The 14,728-nt window shown below is 37.9% G+C and overlaps 3 protein-coding genes and 1 long non-coding RNA gene across 7 annotated transcripts in view; 2 read left to right on the plus strand and 2 right to left on the minus strand.

The window, feature by feature from the left end:
* ostf1 (osteoclast stimulating factor 1) overlaps positions 1-1,186 on the minus strand; it is a 9,364-nt gene extending 8,178 nt beyond the window's left edge. The window contains exon 1 of the mRNA XM_085179919.1: positions 1,022-1,186. Coding sequence (XP_085036045.1) covers positions 1,022-1,055 — 34 coding nt within the window. The 5' untranslated portion in view covers positions 1,056-1,186. The remainder of the gene's footprint in view (positions 1-1,021) is intronic.
* A 369-nt stretch (positions 1,187-1,555) lies between these two features.
* On the plus strand, positions 1,556-6,665 carry nmrk1 (nicotinamide riboside kinase 1). Of its 4 annotated transcripts, XM_085179917.1 has the most exons (8): positions 1,590-1,760; positions 3,784-3,874; positions 3,955-4,003; positions 4,815-4,983; positions 5,347-5,418; positions 5,543-5,649; positions 5,777-5,860; positions 6,222-6,665. In XM_085179917.1, exons 1-8 carry the CDS (start codon positions 1,732-1,734, stop codon positions 6,230-6,232), a joined length of 612 nt encoding a protein of 203 aa, XP_085036043.1. In that variant the 5' UTR covers positions 1,590-1,731; the 3' UTR covers positions 6,233-6,665. The 4 variants fall into 4 exon arrangements, with proteins under 4 accessions (XP_085036042.1, XP_085036041.1, XP_085036043.1 ...); XM_085179916.1 differs by having other exon boundaries at positions 1,556-1,756; positions 3,784-4,003; positions 4,838-4,983; XM_085179915.1 differs by having other exon boundaries at positions 1,562-1,760; positions 3,784-4,003; positions 4,838-4,983.
* LOC146506579 (uncharacterized) lies at positions 4,978-7,958 on the minus strand. The gene is made up of 3 exons (XR_014877171.1): positions 7,851-7,958; positions 7,664-7,709; positions 4,978-5,606 (listed from the first exon to the last, which is right to left on the minus strand). It is a non-coding gene; the product is annotated as an uncharacterized LOC146506579 (long non-coding RNA).
* Positions 7,959-9,110: 1,152 nt separating this feature from the next.
* On the plus strand, positions 9,111-14,619 carry LOC146506580 (gamma-glutamyl hydrolase). The gene is made up of 9 exons (XM_085179913.1): positions 9,111-9,228; positions 9,376-9,490; positions 9,862-9,912; positions 10,009-10,093; positions 10,554-10,692; positions 11,163-11,269; positions 11,649-11,742; positions 11,835-11,972; positions 13,999-14,619. Exons 1-9 carry the CDS (start codon positions 9,111-9,113, stop codon positions 14,115-14,117), a joined length of 966 nt encoding a protein of 321 aa, XP_085036039.1. The 3' UTR covers positions 14,118-14,619.
* The last annotated feature ends 109 nt before the right edge of the window (positions 14,620-14,728 follow it).

Here is a 14,728-nt window from a genome sequence, read left to right on the forward strand (position 1 = left end):
AATTGACTTTTTCCTTTAGAAAGCTTTGATTTGACATTGTGGACATTTAAATGTCTTTCTGTACATCCCAAAGTTTTACAAATCATATAAAAACATTAATAGTCACCCAATTTCAATATGGGTAGACCAGCGCAGTAGAGTGCAGCATGGGCACAAACGAAATGCTCAAAAATGATTACAACAATAAATCAAAAGGTGTTTTTATCGCATTAAAGTACAATTTTCTGCCTCCCTCTCATCACGCTGCCTTAAAATTTCATCACAGGTGCACATATGCTGTACTTACAACCATGATGGATGAAATTTTACACTTTGTTTAATAAATAGAAATTTAAAAAACACTTGCCACAGCATTACAAGTTTATTGAGGGAGAAGTCACAGTTTCACTTTTAGCCTCAAACACATGCACCAGGAGATCTGTGTAATTGCTTTGAACAAAGGATACCTATTAAGCTGAATATCGCCTCTCCTTCCTACACAGGCTGCTTGTGTACACCTGTTGCACTGACACAGTGCGTAGGTAAATGCTAACGCTATGACGTGCTCTAACGTTGGTAAGTAAGGTTTGGGAAGAGGTTACCAGAATAATCTGAGCAAGGAGGAAGTAGAGCCGATGTCACTGACCACGCAGACTTATCACCTATTCACCCAAAGCCACTGACTCGCGGTGCTCTCTTTGCATGAGTGATGGAAATAGGGAAGTGACAGAGGCCTGCTGGTAAGAGCTGGATGGCCCCGTCAGTGTACTGAATGGCGAGAAAGCGCTTTCAATAACGCCAACGCGGTCCTGGCAGGGCTAGCGATAAAGCGACACGGCTTCCAATTAAAGTTTAAGACCTGTCTTTCTATTAGCTAAACAAGGTTTCACAGACAAACAACAGAAATCAACCGAGCCCGTGGAGGAGTGTTGAGCGCCCGCCCATTAACCGTTTAACGCCAACAAGGTGCGTTGTCCTCGTATAAACACGTCACAAGTTTGGGTTAAGTTTAAACAACATGTCCTCGTAGTTTTGGTCTTACCTGGCTTGGCTGGTTTGGGAGGAGGCTTCGACATTTGTGAGGCTGGCGGATAAAGGGAAAAGAAACGCGCTGTGCTGTTTCAGTCACAATCGTCGCAAGACTGTCGAGTTCTCTGCAGTTAGCACCCTCAATGAGGAAGTTCGGCTCAGTACGCGGAAAAATTATTCAGCGCATGCGCCAACCTGTGGCTCGCTCAATCGATTGCCTTTTAGATGTAATGTAGCGCTTTTTTTCAAGTTTTCAACGTTTCACAACAAACAAATTATAGGTTATATTATAGATTATAATGATAGACTATATATTAAGTATAAATATATTTACATTTTCTTAAAATTTATTTTTGTTTTTTTATTGTTATTTCATAACTGTACATGTTTAGATTTAAGTTGTAACACTTTGAAACAATGTTTTTGCAAATAAATATTTGAGTACGAACATATCAGTATAAAATGTAATAAATGATTAAAGAAGAGAAAACAACATGAATAAAAAACAAAACAATTTTTTTTCCCTCAATGGGCAGGTCGTGAGTGACGCAGAGGCTCCAACGGCAAATCGTAAGCGTCCAGAATAGCACGTGGGAGGACTGTTGCGTTCGCAGGACTAGCTACCAGCGTGGTGTATACATTTGCACGTGACTCCTTAATTACGTTAGTATTACAAGTTCTATAAATCGGTAGCTTTGCGGCGAGCAGACGCAGACAATTGGAATGAAGACACTAACTGTAGGAATTGGTGGGTAAGTGATTAAACACACTAATAATTTTGAACCTTTTGCAAAACACCAATTTTACAGCCTACTTCTTTTTAGGTCATTTTGGGACATTTGAGGATATTTTCCATGCTCGAGTTTTATTTATTTATTTTAATTTTTAATGTGAAATACCTTTTTGGTAATTGCTCATATGAGTAGAAAGTACAGGCAGATAAGAAAGGCAACAAAATATATTAGTTTATTAAATGTTAAATTACTCACCAGTGCTGTTTAGCATGCATGTATCACAGAGCAGCAGAGGGCACACGTGTTAGTAAGCCACTGCATATGGCAGTGATGTCAAAACACTGATAAGAGTTGTTTACTCTTTAGACATGTGAGCCCCAATCTCCCTGGGTTTTTTACTTAAATATAACTTAAATACAACAGATAATTGCATTGGTTCTCCTAGTATTAATCTAATGTTATGTGTTTAATGATGATCAATGCAAACCTTGTCTGCAAATGCTTATTTTAAATATTCCAAAAAAAGGTTCGCTAACCATGCTTTGAATATCTGCGTCCACAGTAGAAGGTGCAGTTTTAAGATAACCCTTCCTCTGAAAATGGTACATAGGCTGATGGAAGGATGAAAGAAGGGGCACTGAACTTTGCACTGCCTATTTATTACCAACAGCATGCAGGAATTCTTTACTAATCTGCATTTTAAAGTTTTCTAGTTAAACCTCAGACCACACCCAAAACTGCGGATGGGTGTAGTTTGATATGGGGCAAATGCTGGCTGTGCCCCTAACTACATCTATTTTTAGGCTGATATACAAATAGCTGAGAGTGTTATAAAAACATGTCAACTGGTACTATTTTAACAACTTTTTTCCAAAAAAAAAAAAAAAGTTCCTTAAAGAATTTAAACCATTTATTATGCATTTGACAACACATTTTGCAGATAAATGGCCTGTATTTGTATAGCGCTTTACTAGTCCCTAAGGACCCCAAAGCGCTTTACACAACCAGTCATCCACACATTCACACAAAAAATAAACAGAACCAGCTAGGGCCTAACTGATGCTGATAGCACCATAATAATCAGTTATTCTTTTTTAATTTTATAATAAATAAAAATAATGAGCAACATTTGCAATGAGGATACCTTAACCCTTTAAAGTCTGTACCATGAAATAATTGCTAGATAATTAAAAATGTCATTTAAAAATGTATTGTGCAATTTTTCTGATGTCTGCTGTAGCAGACCTGGCTGAACAACCATGCCACATTAAAAAAAAACTTAAATCATCTTTTTCCCCCAATCAAGGTTTAATTTCAGGTCATCTTCATCATGTCTACATGCATAAATGCAATGAGTTGCTGCCATGTGCCTCTGTCAGTGCGCCCCAGGGCAGCTGTGGCTACAATGTAGCTTGCCATCACCAGTGTGTGAATGTGTGTGTGAATGGGTGAATGACTGAATGTAGTGTAAAGCGCTTTGGGGTCCTTAGGGACTAAGTAAAGCGCTATACAAATACAGGCCATTTACCATTTACCATATGATCGGCCGATTAGATATTCACAAGCAGTTAAGGAGGTGTACCTAATAAAGTGACCAGTGAGTGTATATACACTCAAGACTGATTAGACAAAGGTGAAACTAGAAAGAGGGCAGGAAAACTGTCATATGTGATGACAAGGTGCAGGTGGAATAAGAGATGGGAAAGGCAAATAAAACAGGAAGTGGAAAATAAATTAAAAGACAAAACAAAGGGAGAGACAAAAAGGAGCATCAGAATAATTAAAAAACGTATTGAGTTATTTATTCATGAACATATGGATGGCAAGAAACCTCTTTGTCAGTTGCAGTAATTTCGGTAATGGAAGGAAACACTGGCTGAGCAGGACATTTTACAGATAAACATTTCTGTATTGACTGTGATTTCAGAGAGTTTAGTTAAATGAAAGAGGCAAACATTAAAAAAAATATCAAGGCTATTTTTTGTAGATTTACTGTTAAAAGTACATGTTCATTAGTTAATGTATGTTCTTTTTCCTTTAGGATGACCAATGGAGGAAAAACTACACTTGCCACAAGTCTGCAAGAGCAAATACCCAACAGCTGCATCATTGCACAGGATTCATATTTTAAGGTAGACTGTGAGGCTGTGTTCAAGCCATACTGCTACTTTTCCAGCCTTGGTGCAAGCATCACATATGCTTCTTTCTTCAGGATGACTCTGAAGTGCCAATGGACAGCAATGGGTTCAAGCAATATGACAGTAAGGACAATTTGCTTTACACTGTATTACAACATATTAGATAAGACTTATCTAGGACGGATTATTGGAAAAACCTGTGGTGATAAAAGCTAGAAATAGGTTGTTTTTTCTCATAGACCTCTATACAATTAGACTTCTTTGTGCAGCAAGAAAACCCGCCCCCTACTGGTCAGTAGAAAGGTTGCAGGTTTTAGGGCATTTGTCCTTCAGCTTCACATTTCAGACTTGGTGGCTACATTCATATCCAGACTTATGATCACTACAGAATTTGTAGTTCATCTGTCCATCTGAAAATATGACCTGTGGTATTTTTTTTATACGAGTTCCCAAGTTTTAGCAAACTGGAGAAGTTTTTAAAGTCTTAAAATGTTAATATGCACCACTATTAGGGTCAATAACTGTGAAAAATAGTGTAAGGACATTAAGAAATCTTAAATACATCATTTTTAGCCCTTCACATGTTTAAAAATTGCATAAAAATGTATGTAAAATATAGAAACATGGTTGGTTGACTACAATAAGCATTTCCAAGCATTTTTAAAAAGAAATACAGGGTATTGTAATGTGGGGTATCACTGATTTTCTTCTCCATTCATTGCAATCAAATTAAAATTAAATGGTAAAAATGTGACACCTTAAAAATCACTTTTTGATATAAAAGTGATATAAAAAATGATATAAAAATGCCACAATAGCAGAAAATAAAGGAGAAGTATCCAAACAATATTTGGCTGACTGCAAAATTCATTCAGTTATTTAATTTTTTTCATTTTAAATGTGAAAGAAAGTCATGCTCACTGGTCTATTTAAGTCCTCGAGGCTCTGCACATGCAGATGATGATGAGGGACATTGACTCCTGGCGAAGAGATCCCGAGTCGTTCCTCAGACAGCAAGGCCTGGAGACCCAGCTTATAGAACCATCAGTCGATAACCAGGTGTTCGTGCTCATAGTGGAAGGCTTCCTCATTTTCAACTACAGGTACACAAATGAGGATTAAATAAAAGGACATCATGTGTGTTTCAGTTATAAATTTAGCAAATTAAATCTTAAGATTTACAGGACTTTATATTTTGGAAAGTAACTAAATACTTTGTTGATAATACTGGAATTTGCCGTTCATGTCAGTTTTTATGAAATTCTATTTTTTTTTTTAAATCACTTGGGGCAATTATTGAGCCTTACGTTAAATGTTAGGCAAAGATACAGCATTCATAAATGTATTATTGTTTCTAGAAAAAAACTGACAGATATAAATAGAAATAATAATTTATACTGAAGAATTTGTGAATTGTGTTTATCTGACGGAGATTTCTACTGGTTTATTATGTTTTACCCTTCCAGGCCTCTGGATGAACTGTTTGACAAAAAATATTTCATGGAAATACCTTATGATGCCTGCAAGAGGAGACGAAGGTATTTATTTGATTATCGAGTATTTGTATGAAGTTCTTGACATTATTTGTGCACTTTTATTCTGTTGTATTGCTTAATGCAAAAAAAAAAAGAAAGTAACTGTGTTACTTTCTGTCTTCAACAGTTTAAGAGTGTACACACCTCCTGATCCTCCCGACTATTTCGACGGATACGTGTGGCCAATGTACCTGAAAAACCGAGAAGAGATCGAGAGCGACACATCAGAATTTGGTAAAAATGCATGTGTGATGATTAGAACAAAATATTATTAAACAAAACAAACAAACTGCACTATCACTGAATAATAAAATAAATGACACTGATGCGGGTGTTTTTAATGTGGCATTTTTTCCCCCAGTATTTCTGGATGGTTTGAAGCCAAAAGAAGAGCTGCTGGCAGCTGTGTATAAAGATATTTGTCAGGAAATACAAAGACTCAGAGGTAAGTCTGTCTGCTTGATATTGTTTTGCTATTTTATTTGAAATATATTATCTACTTTAAAACTAGATTACTACGTTTTATTTGTGATTATACTGTATACAATAAGAAAATCATCTGATCACAAAAATCAGTGTCAGGTATGCATGATTGTTCCTTATTCTGAAAAACAAGTTTTCCAGACTTTTTTAGTTAAATAATTTTAGTTTTAAATCATTTCTAAGATTAAGAATCATATGAAGTGCTTTCTGTATAAGCCAGCAAAAACACGAGGACCAGACTGTGCCAATTCATAATTTGAATAATAAATAAATATTTATTATTTGAGTTTAAGTTTGTACCATTTTGTCTATTTTCTTTTCAGAGAAAAACTGAATTGACCAGAGTATTATTTATTTGCCATTTGAAGATGAAGATCACTGCTCCCATGGATGTTAGGACCACTCTCAATTAGACTAATGTGTGACTGAAAGGACCAAATTAAGCTGTGCGAATATCCTGGAATAAACGAGCTGAAGCATCTGAAGTTATCTGCCTGGAGACTGAAGCAAATGTCTTTACCATAAATGTACAGTATTTTGAAAAGACAAACACTGTGGGACATATAAATGTGACGTTTGAGGACTTGCAGTTTACTAATCCAATAATCGTATCGGTATGTGTAAGCTTAAGTTTGGTTTTAACTCCATTTTCTTACTCGATCTCTGCATCCTGTGAGGAAATTTTTAAAGTTTGTTTTTTCTAATATGTTCTGTAAAATAAATTGTTAAGTGTACATCCATTAAAGCAGCTTAACAGAAACACTAAATGTTATCTAGATTTTGCTCTGCTAAAGGCAGAGGACACAAAACAGAAATATGGACGAGCCGGTTTCTGAAGAGGACAATGATATGAGGTCTTATGAGGCGGTCATGGGGCCTGAAGCTGCTCTTCCTGTAACACACAAATTCAAAAGCGGTACCATCTCTTGGAGTCCAGTACCTCGTGGCTTATATGGCAGGGCAACTGCTACAAATGTCATCAAAATGACCCCTGGGATTGCAAGGTTTTCTGTGACAAGAATAAGTGACACCAAAACATGTTTTGATCTGGTTATGCCATTGTCACTAAAGAGAGTTGTCATTGGTGTGACAAATCTGGAAAAAAATGTCTATGGTGACATTTGGAATGACACTGATGAGGAATACCTGGACAATCTGTTGATGGGATACATTAACAGGGAGAAATATTTTCCAGGCAACAACGTCCCTTCAGACCTTTTGAATGATATGAAGAGTCTTCAGATCTGACAACAGATACTAGAGCAAAATCTGACAAGCTTGCTTCCATCAGGGGTGACTCGTTGACATGACTAACAGGCAACACAATATCATGTTTCACAATTTCTTTATCGTCTTTGAGGAAAGTATTGCCTTACATATATACCTTACATTTAGTGACAGTAAGATAACTTGATAAGCTTTTTTTTTAGAAACAAAAATCTCTTGATGTTCAGTTTACCTTTTTTGGTGTGTGGGGGGGGGGGGTGTTCAGTTTTTATTTACATCTTATAGCATCCTGATTTTGTCATGGTTTACTTCTATTTATTTATTTTTTTATTATTTGTTAACCTCTGTTCTTAGCCTCAGGTGGAATAGCTGGGCCAGCACCTTCCCTCTGATCCGCCCCTGGGTGGAGCCTTCTGGCTTATGTTGTCGTTCCCCCAGCTGTTTTCTATGGCGTAACTGTTGGGTGCCACAGTTCTCAGATATTCCTGACATGGTGACCGTCAGGCCTCCTTGGTTTTGAGTAATTTCCTGCACTTACCTTGTGTAACCTGTATTTTCTGCTCCTCCTCTAGCTGCCAGGAAACCTTTGAACAACAATTCAAACACTCCTGTGGACTGTGAGCACCTCCAGGCAGTTTTTCTTATTTACTACCTGCAACTGCAAGCCATCTTTTTATGTTAGACTGCAATCAATTACAAATGCAGCAATACTCATTCCCACTTACCTGGTACTCCACTAATAGTCACTCTCCTGTCTGACAGAGCTCCCAGTAGCATGGCTGTTAACTCAGTTAAGCAACTAGTCACTCACAAGAACCTGCTTTTCTGTTTTCTTATGAAGACGTGCAAACATCTGCTTGATTCTGCTCACGGAGTCCAGTTTATACCAAACTATGCCTTTTTTGGAGATGTTGTTGTACTGGTGTTGTACTTTTGCCCATTTGGCAGAAAGCCCTGGATGCAAACAATCCTCCATGAGTGGAAAGGCTGGAGTGCTCAAATGGTGCACAGTTGTTTCGGTGACTTAAATCCTTCCTGTTGATTCAGGTTAGTCATTTAAAATATGAAAGTAAAGCATTAAGTGACATTTTACATAAACGTTTTGTATAGTATTTAAATACATGTTAAGCTTCGGTGGTTACAATAACATCTTATTGTTGCATAACGTGTGTTTGCCTAAACCGAATGTTGAATTTTTCCATTTACACAAGCAGCCTTCATGTCAGCGTTTCCTTATGCCCGCAAGAATTTGGGCGGGCTGTATTAGAAACCCTTGGAGCACCAATGATTTTTTTTTTTTTTTTTTTTTTTACCCTCTTCCTAAACCATAAGCCATCTGTCTGCATAATTTAAGGTAGGAATGTGTGTTCATCAGTGGTTGAAGTTTAAAAAAAAACAAAAAAAAACGTGTTACACAATCTGTGAATCAACTGTATCGGTTACAAAATCAGTTGTTTTTGCCACTTTTAACATAAAGCATTAGAAAAGTTGTGACAGTCATGCATGGGGTTCGTTATTTTGGTCTCTTATGAGGAACTTGTATTTAAACAACACTATTGGAAAAATTTGACTGCAACACCTTTAAACTTTTTAAACTTTAACTTTGGAACAGAAACTTGTCTGACAGCAGTTTTTATCCATGCATGAAACTGCAGCTGGCTGCTATAGTGGTCACATGACCTCTACTATAAACCTCAGCACAAACCAATGAGGCTACGTAATTTCCAATAAACTCAATGATCAAAAATGTTGCCAAAAACTCCGCGCTGTCAGCAAAACCTTTATGTTTACCTCAGCAGTCATGTTGCTTGACCGGCATGTGGAACAGGAGTTGTCACATGTAAATCTGGGCATTCCTCACTTCCCTGAACTGACTATATCCTGTTCTAACGCGACTTATATAAGTCGGCTGCTTTCATTATCCACAGCTCTGACAGCTTTGTAAAAAAAGACTGCTCTGCTGAACTAAGCTGGTGACCAAAAACATGTTTAACACAGGAGTTTCGACCCATCTGTGCTTGTTTTTTGCCTGCTGCTTCTGCTGCAGCAGAGCTATGCCGACTAAACTCAGCAACGAGGCTGTGAATGACAGATCTGTGATAGGTGAGTAAAATACACCATCAGGACTTTATATTTGGTATTTCACTCACAGAGATACACGTCTTTAGAAAGCAGAGCGAATCACTGCATTTCCGTAGCTGTGTCACTGTTGACTGTTCAATCAGAGTTGCTGTGATTTTTGTTCCACAGGTGTTTTAACTCAGGTTGTTACAGATGAAATTATGAAACCATTTGGGAGGACTTACATACCTTCCTCTTACGTGAAATACATCGAGTCTGGGGGCAGCAGAGTGCTGCCTATAAGGTGGGTTGAGTCATTTAAGAGTAAAGATGAGCTTTTAAAGAAGTCTGTTCTGTTGGCTCCAATGAAAAGGAAAGAACTGGGTGTATTTAGAGCTCATTATGCCTATTAAACCTCACTCAAAACAACAGTCTCTTTAAATCTGCATATTTAAAAACAGAGGGTTTCTTTGAGTAAACTCATTTTGAGTCATTGGAGCTTGGTGACTTTGCATCAGCGTTCAACATTAGGTGAATGTTAACTCGCCTAATGTTTCCATTGTCCTGACATTTTGTGGAAGAAGAAGAAGTTGACCCCCTGTGTGAGCTCACCATTGTGTAGTCTGAACAATGGAAAATAGTACAACACTCATTGTTTTTTGTTTCCCTGCACAGATTAACTCTGACTACATCTGAATATGAGAACATTTTCAGGAAGATAAACGGGTGAGCTACTGTATATTGATTTAAATTTGTTGGTAACTGAAATTTGTGTCTAAATAGATTACACTAAGTTTTATTTGCCATGTGATGTCGGTTCAGGTTGATTTTCATTGGGGGAGCTGCAGATTTGGAGACTTCAGACTTTGCCCGGGTGGCGAAGATTTTTTACAGGCTCGCTCTGGCGGTTAGTACAGAACATCATTCTCTGTTTATTGTTTTCTGCTTCAAAAGCCTGTCTCGTTTGTGCAGAAATGAACTCCTCTTAGGGGAAGATCTTGTACCTGTCCTGAAGGTTTCCAATGCTTAATAGCAAAGAAAAATAAGGGCTTCTTATTGAACAATATTTGAACACTTACACATGGCATTTTGGAATTCTGCTCTACAAAATTAACGTTAACTTCAATCAATTATTAATAGTTTGAGGTTAATCTTTGCACTGAGAACAATGTTTAAGATCAAGACTAGTTTGTTGTTAATGTGACGTACACTTGCCCTACATCTGCAGGACATTTAAGCTACTGTTGATTACAAAAGGAAAAAAAAGAGAAAAATTAGCAACATTTTGTACGTTAGCGTAAATTTTTGTTTTGGTTTCCTGCTGTTGGTGCAGAAAAATTACATTTCCAACTTCCTGTGACTTTCAGGCTAATGATGCCGGGGACTACTTCCCTATTTGGGGCACATGCATGGGATTGCAGCTACTCACTGTGCTGGTGGCTGGTGAAAATCTCCTGACAAAAACCCCAGCTGAGAACTTAGCATTGCCTCTCAACTTAACCACAGGTTCGTGCTTGGTTGCTGTCTTTATGTAAATCTGTGTTATTTTTTTTTTACTCTTTGAATTAACAGGAGGAATGTGTTTTTGTATGTATGTATGCATGCAAGCAAGCTAGCTGGAACTTTTTTTTTTTTCCAGTGGTTAGAAATTTTTTGCAGAAGAGTGCCTGAACAAAACGCTTAGAGGCAAGTTACAAGAGCAGTAGTAGAGCAGTGGCGAGAGTACACAGCCCTGTGGCGCTCCTGTGTTGATGGTGATGCTGTCGGAGACGCACCTACCCACCCTCACAACCTGAGTTCTGCCAGTGAGGAAGTCCAACACCCATGCACACAGACGGCTGTTGTGTCCTAGATCCCTCAGCTTTGTGAACAGTCTGCTGGGCGCTATCTATTCAGATGTTTTTTTCTTCTTTTGTGTTAAATGTGTTCAATTTTATAAGTGGACTTAATCAAATACCCTTTTGTGTTGCGTGCAGAGGCGCAGTCCAGCCGGATGTTCAATACTTTCCCAGATGAGCTCATCAATGCTTTGACCCAGGAACCTCTGACTGGCAATTTTCACAACTATGGAATTACAATAAAGGTACAGCATAAGCTTTCTTCTGACCGGTGTCGCCAAACAGAAAGTTTTACTTCCTCTGTTAGGTTTTGAATAGTTATTGTTTGGAGAAATAAAATCCCAGCCAATGATCACAGTTAGGAGCCTTCGTTTCAGCAGGGGTTTAACAGATATACTATACAGATATGTATTTTAATCTGCATTCAGAATGAATTTGTCTGCCATGAAAAGAGTTGTCGTCATTTGAGCGGACATTAAACAAAGCATTAGTAGAAATGAAGCCCAAAAGCGAATTCTTCTAATAAATCCAAACAGTTCTGAGTATTGCATACAAGAAGAAGAGTTAAAATAATCAATAGAGACACTTAAATGATAACTGCTAATATGACGAATGTTCTCACAGGACTTCCAGGAAAATGAGATGCTACAGAGTTTCTTCACCATCTTGTCAACAAACATCGCTAAGAACGGAGCTCACTTTGTGTCAACTTTCGAAGGTTACAAGGTTTTTGGTTTTTTTTATTTGGGAAGCTGAAGGATTTCCATGAAACAGCACTGTACCAAGAGATATATTGTTTTGTTATGACAGGTAAAAGATATCCTTTCTACGGAGTTCAGTGGCACCCGGAGGTGAATCGTTTTCAGTGGTACAGAAAGCTGAACTTCCCTCACTCCCGTCACGCTGTGCAGTTATCGTCGCTGCTAGCTGAATTTTTTGTCAATGAAGGTAACATGACAAGCATGCATTATCAAAAAACATACACTGCTCAACAAAATTAAAGGAACACTTTTTAATCCGAGTATAGTATCAACCCAATTAAACTGGGATATTAATCTAGTCGAATAAGAAGCAGAGGGAGTTGTTAATCAGTTTTCAGTTGCATTGGTGTTACATGAAATCAACAGATGCATTCAGCTAGTTTTGCATTCAGCTAGGGTCAATGTCACTTCTGGTAGCATAAGGTGATACATGGACCCTACATAGGTTACACAGGTAGTCCAACACCTCCAGGATAACACAGCAGCGTGTACAATGACCAAAAGGAGTTGGACAGAGCTATAGAAGGTCCTAACCCATCACCAGGACTGGTATCTGTGTGTGTGTGTGTGTGTGTGTGTGTGTGTGTGTGTGTGTGTGTGTGTGTGTTGTTTTTTTAAAAATCGTTTATTTTTATTTATTTTTTTGCTTCCTTTGTGGTGACCGCTATTTCCTGGTGAAACCAACTTAACTAATCAGCATCAGTGATGCAAACCTTATATAAAACAGTGTGCTATCTTCTCATGAACTGCTTTCAGAACTGTGGGTATATTTATTGCCCTGTTTTGATCAGTTTCACTTGCAGGCGTGAAGAAAAAAAAACAAAAAAAAAACACAACTTCACAGGACTCCATGCAGTGCTGTGTAAACTCGTAGCTTGCAGAACCGCTTTTAGTGGCAATAGCTTAAGTAATCCATTTGTGTGACTTTATCGGTCTGTCACGTCACTGTGGAGGAATTTGGGCCCTCTGTTCTTTACAACAGTGCTTCAGTTCATTAAAGATTGCAGACAATTGTTTATGCACGGCTCCTTTAGGTTCCCGTGACAGGATTTCACTAAGGTTGAGGTCTGGAATTTGGGCCGTTGCAACACCTTGATTCTTTTCTTTTCTTTTTTTTAGCCATTCTGTTGCAGGTTTGCTGCTGTGCTTGGGATCGTTGTCCCAACAATTTTTAATAAAGCATGTGAAGATTACACTATGAATTTAGACGCTTTCGATTAAATTGGCTAAGTAGAAAGGCTACACAGGCCCCACTGTGCGCTGTAACAGGAACGGGAAGTGATATTACTTACCGCAGAGCGAGCTAACACCCAGTGAGATGCAGTGATGGAGCATCACTAGTATTTGGAGTTCATGGTTAACTTGGTGACTGCAAGGCCTGCAGGTCCTGTGGCTGGAAAAAGAGCACAAATAATTACCCTCCACCATTGTGCTTGGCAGCTGGTGTGAGGGGTTAGTGCTCATTTGCATTTGCTTGGTTTTCTCCAAACATGGCACTTAGCATAATGCCCAAACATCTCTACTTTGGTCTTGGCTTTCCAAAGAACTTTGTTCTAGAAATCTTGCAGTTTGTTCAGATGCATCTTTGCAAACCTAAACTGTGCTGCCGTGTTCTTTTTAGGAAAAATGTCGCTTTGTCTTGGCAGCCCTTCCAAACAAGCTATATTTGTATCCATCAGTATACTCGCATGCATTGTAGCATTTAACATGGTTACTAAGGCCTGAGTACGAGATGTCTTGTTTTGGCTCTTGTTTGTTTTGTTTCTTTAAATTTCTGAGTATTGCACTTGAAGTGAATTTGCTGGGATGTCCTCTTCTGGGAAAATTATGGCACACACCTAAACGCTCCAGACTTGCAAACTGTCAAAATTTCTGCTTGTATAGAAGGGGTCTATAAAATCGTTACTTGCTGTCGATTATTTTATCAAGTGAGTTTGATTAATTGCTATTAAAGAAGTAAACGTATACTTAGTTTTTCACAGGATTTTCACATGACCGCAGATCTAAAACTAAATGTTCAAAATTCCATCAGTCCATGATAAACGACTAAAATGTACACAGGATTTGTACATGAACCACATAAGAGCAGAACAGACCAACACCAACAAATATTACCATTAAAGCTTATATATGCCAATCTATCAAATTCCTCCATTAAGCTATTTTATTCTAACGTAACCTAACCACATGTATGTCTGCTCTGCTTTGTTTAGCAAGGAGAAGTTTACATCACTTTGACAGTCCTGCAGAAGAGGAATCCTCACTTATTTACAACTACTCACCTGTCTATGTTGCAAACATCACAGCATATGAGCAGGTCTACTTCTTCTGAGCTACTCCTGCAGCTGAATGGATCTCTGCACATGTAAATGTTTATATGCTCTAGTGTCTGTAGGATGCTCGCGAAGTCTGCTGCTTTTAATCCCAGATAATCAAAACTGCTGTGTAAACCTTTGTGCTGATTCAGAGTATATTTGTATTTCACTAAGGAAGTATTTTTGCTGGCAATTATGGCATTATCGACGCAGAACTATTACTTTAATTGGAAAAATAACACATTAATGTGCTCGTTTATCATAGTGAAGTATGACTGTGTTTGAAGTAGATCAGGATAGATTTTAGGAGAACTAGGCCCACGTCTTTTGTACTTGGTTGTCATTTAAACAATTTTTTAATGTGTGTGGTGTTTTTAAAAAAAATTTATTTTAAGGCCAAGTGAAAAATATCTTCCAGTTCTACTTAATAATTAAGCGTAGTTTCTTATGACAAACATGGGAATCATAAATATGTTACCGCCTTTGCTCTTCAGCATAGGAGGTAACACATTTATGATGTGTGTAACGCAAAAAAAAATGGAAATAAAAGCTCTCAAACATCTTCAGCGCACAGAAAAAGAAATTAATTAGACTGGCTGTTCCAGTACCTTTGGGGGGCACTGTGAAT

Source organism: Neolamprologus multifasciatus, chromosome 12, assembly GCF_963576455.1.
Source record: "Neolamprologus multifasciatus chromosome 12, fNeoMul1.2, whole genome shotgun sequence".
NCBI lineage: Eukaryota > Metazoa > Chordata > Actinopteri > Cichliformes > Cichlidae > Neolamprologus > Neolamprologus multifasciatus.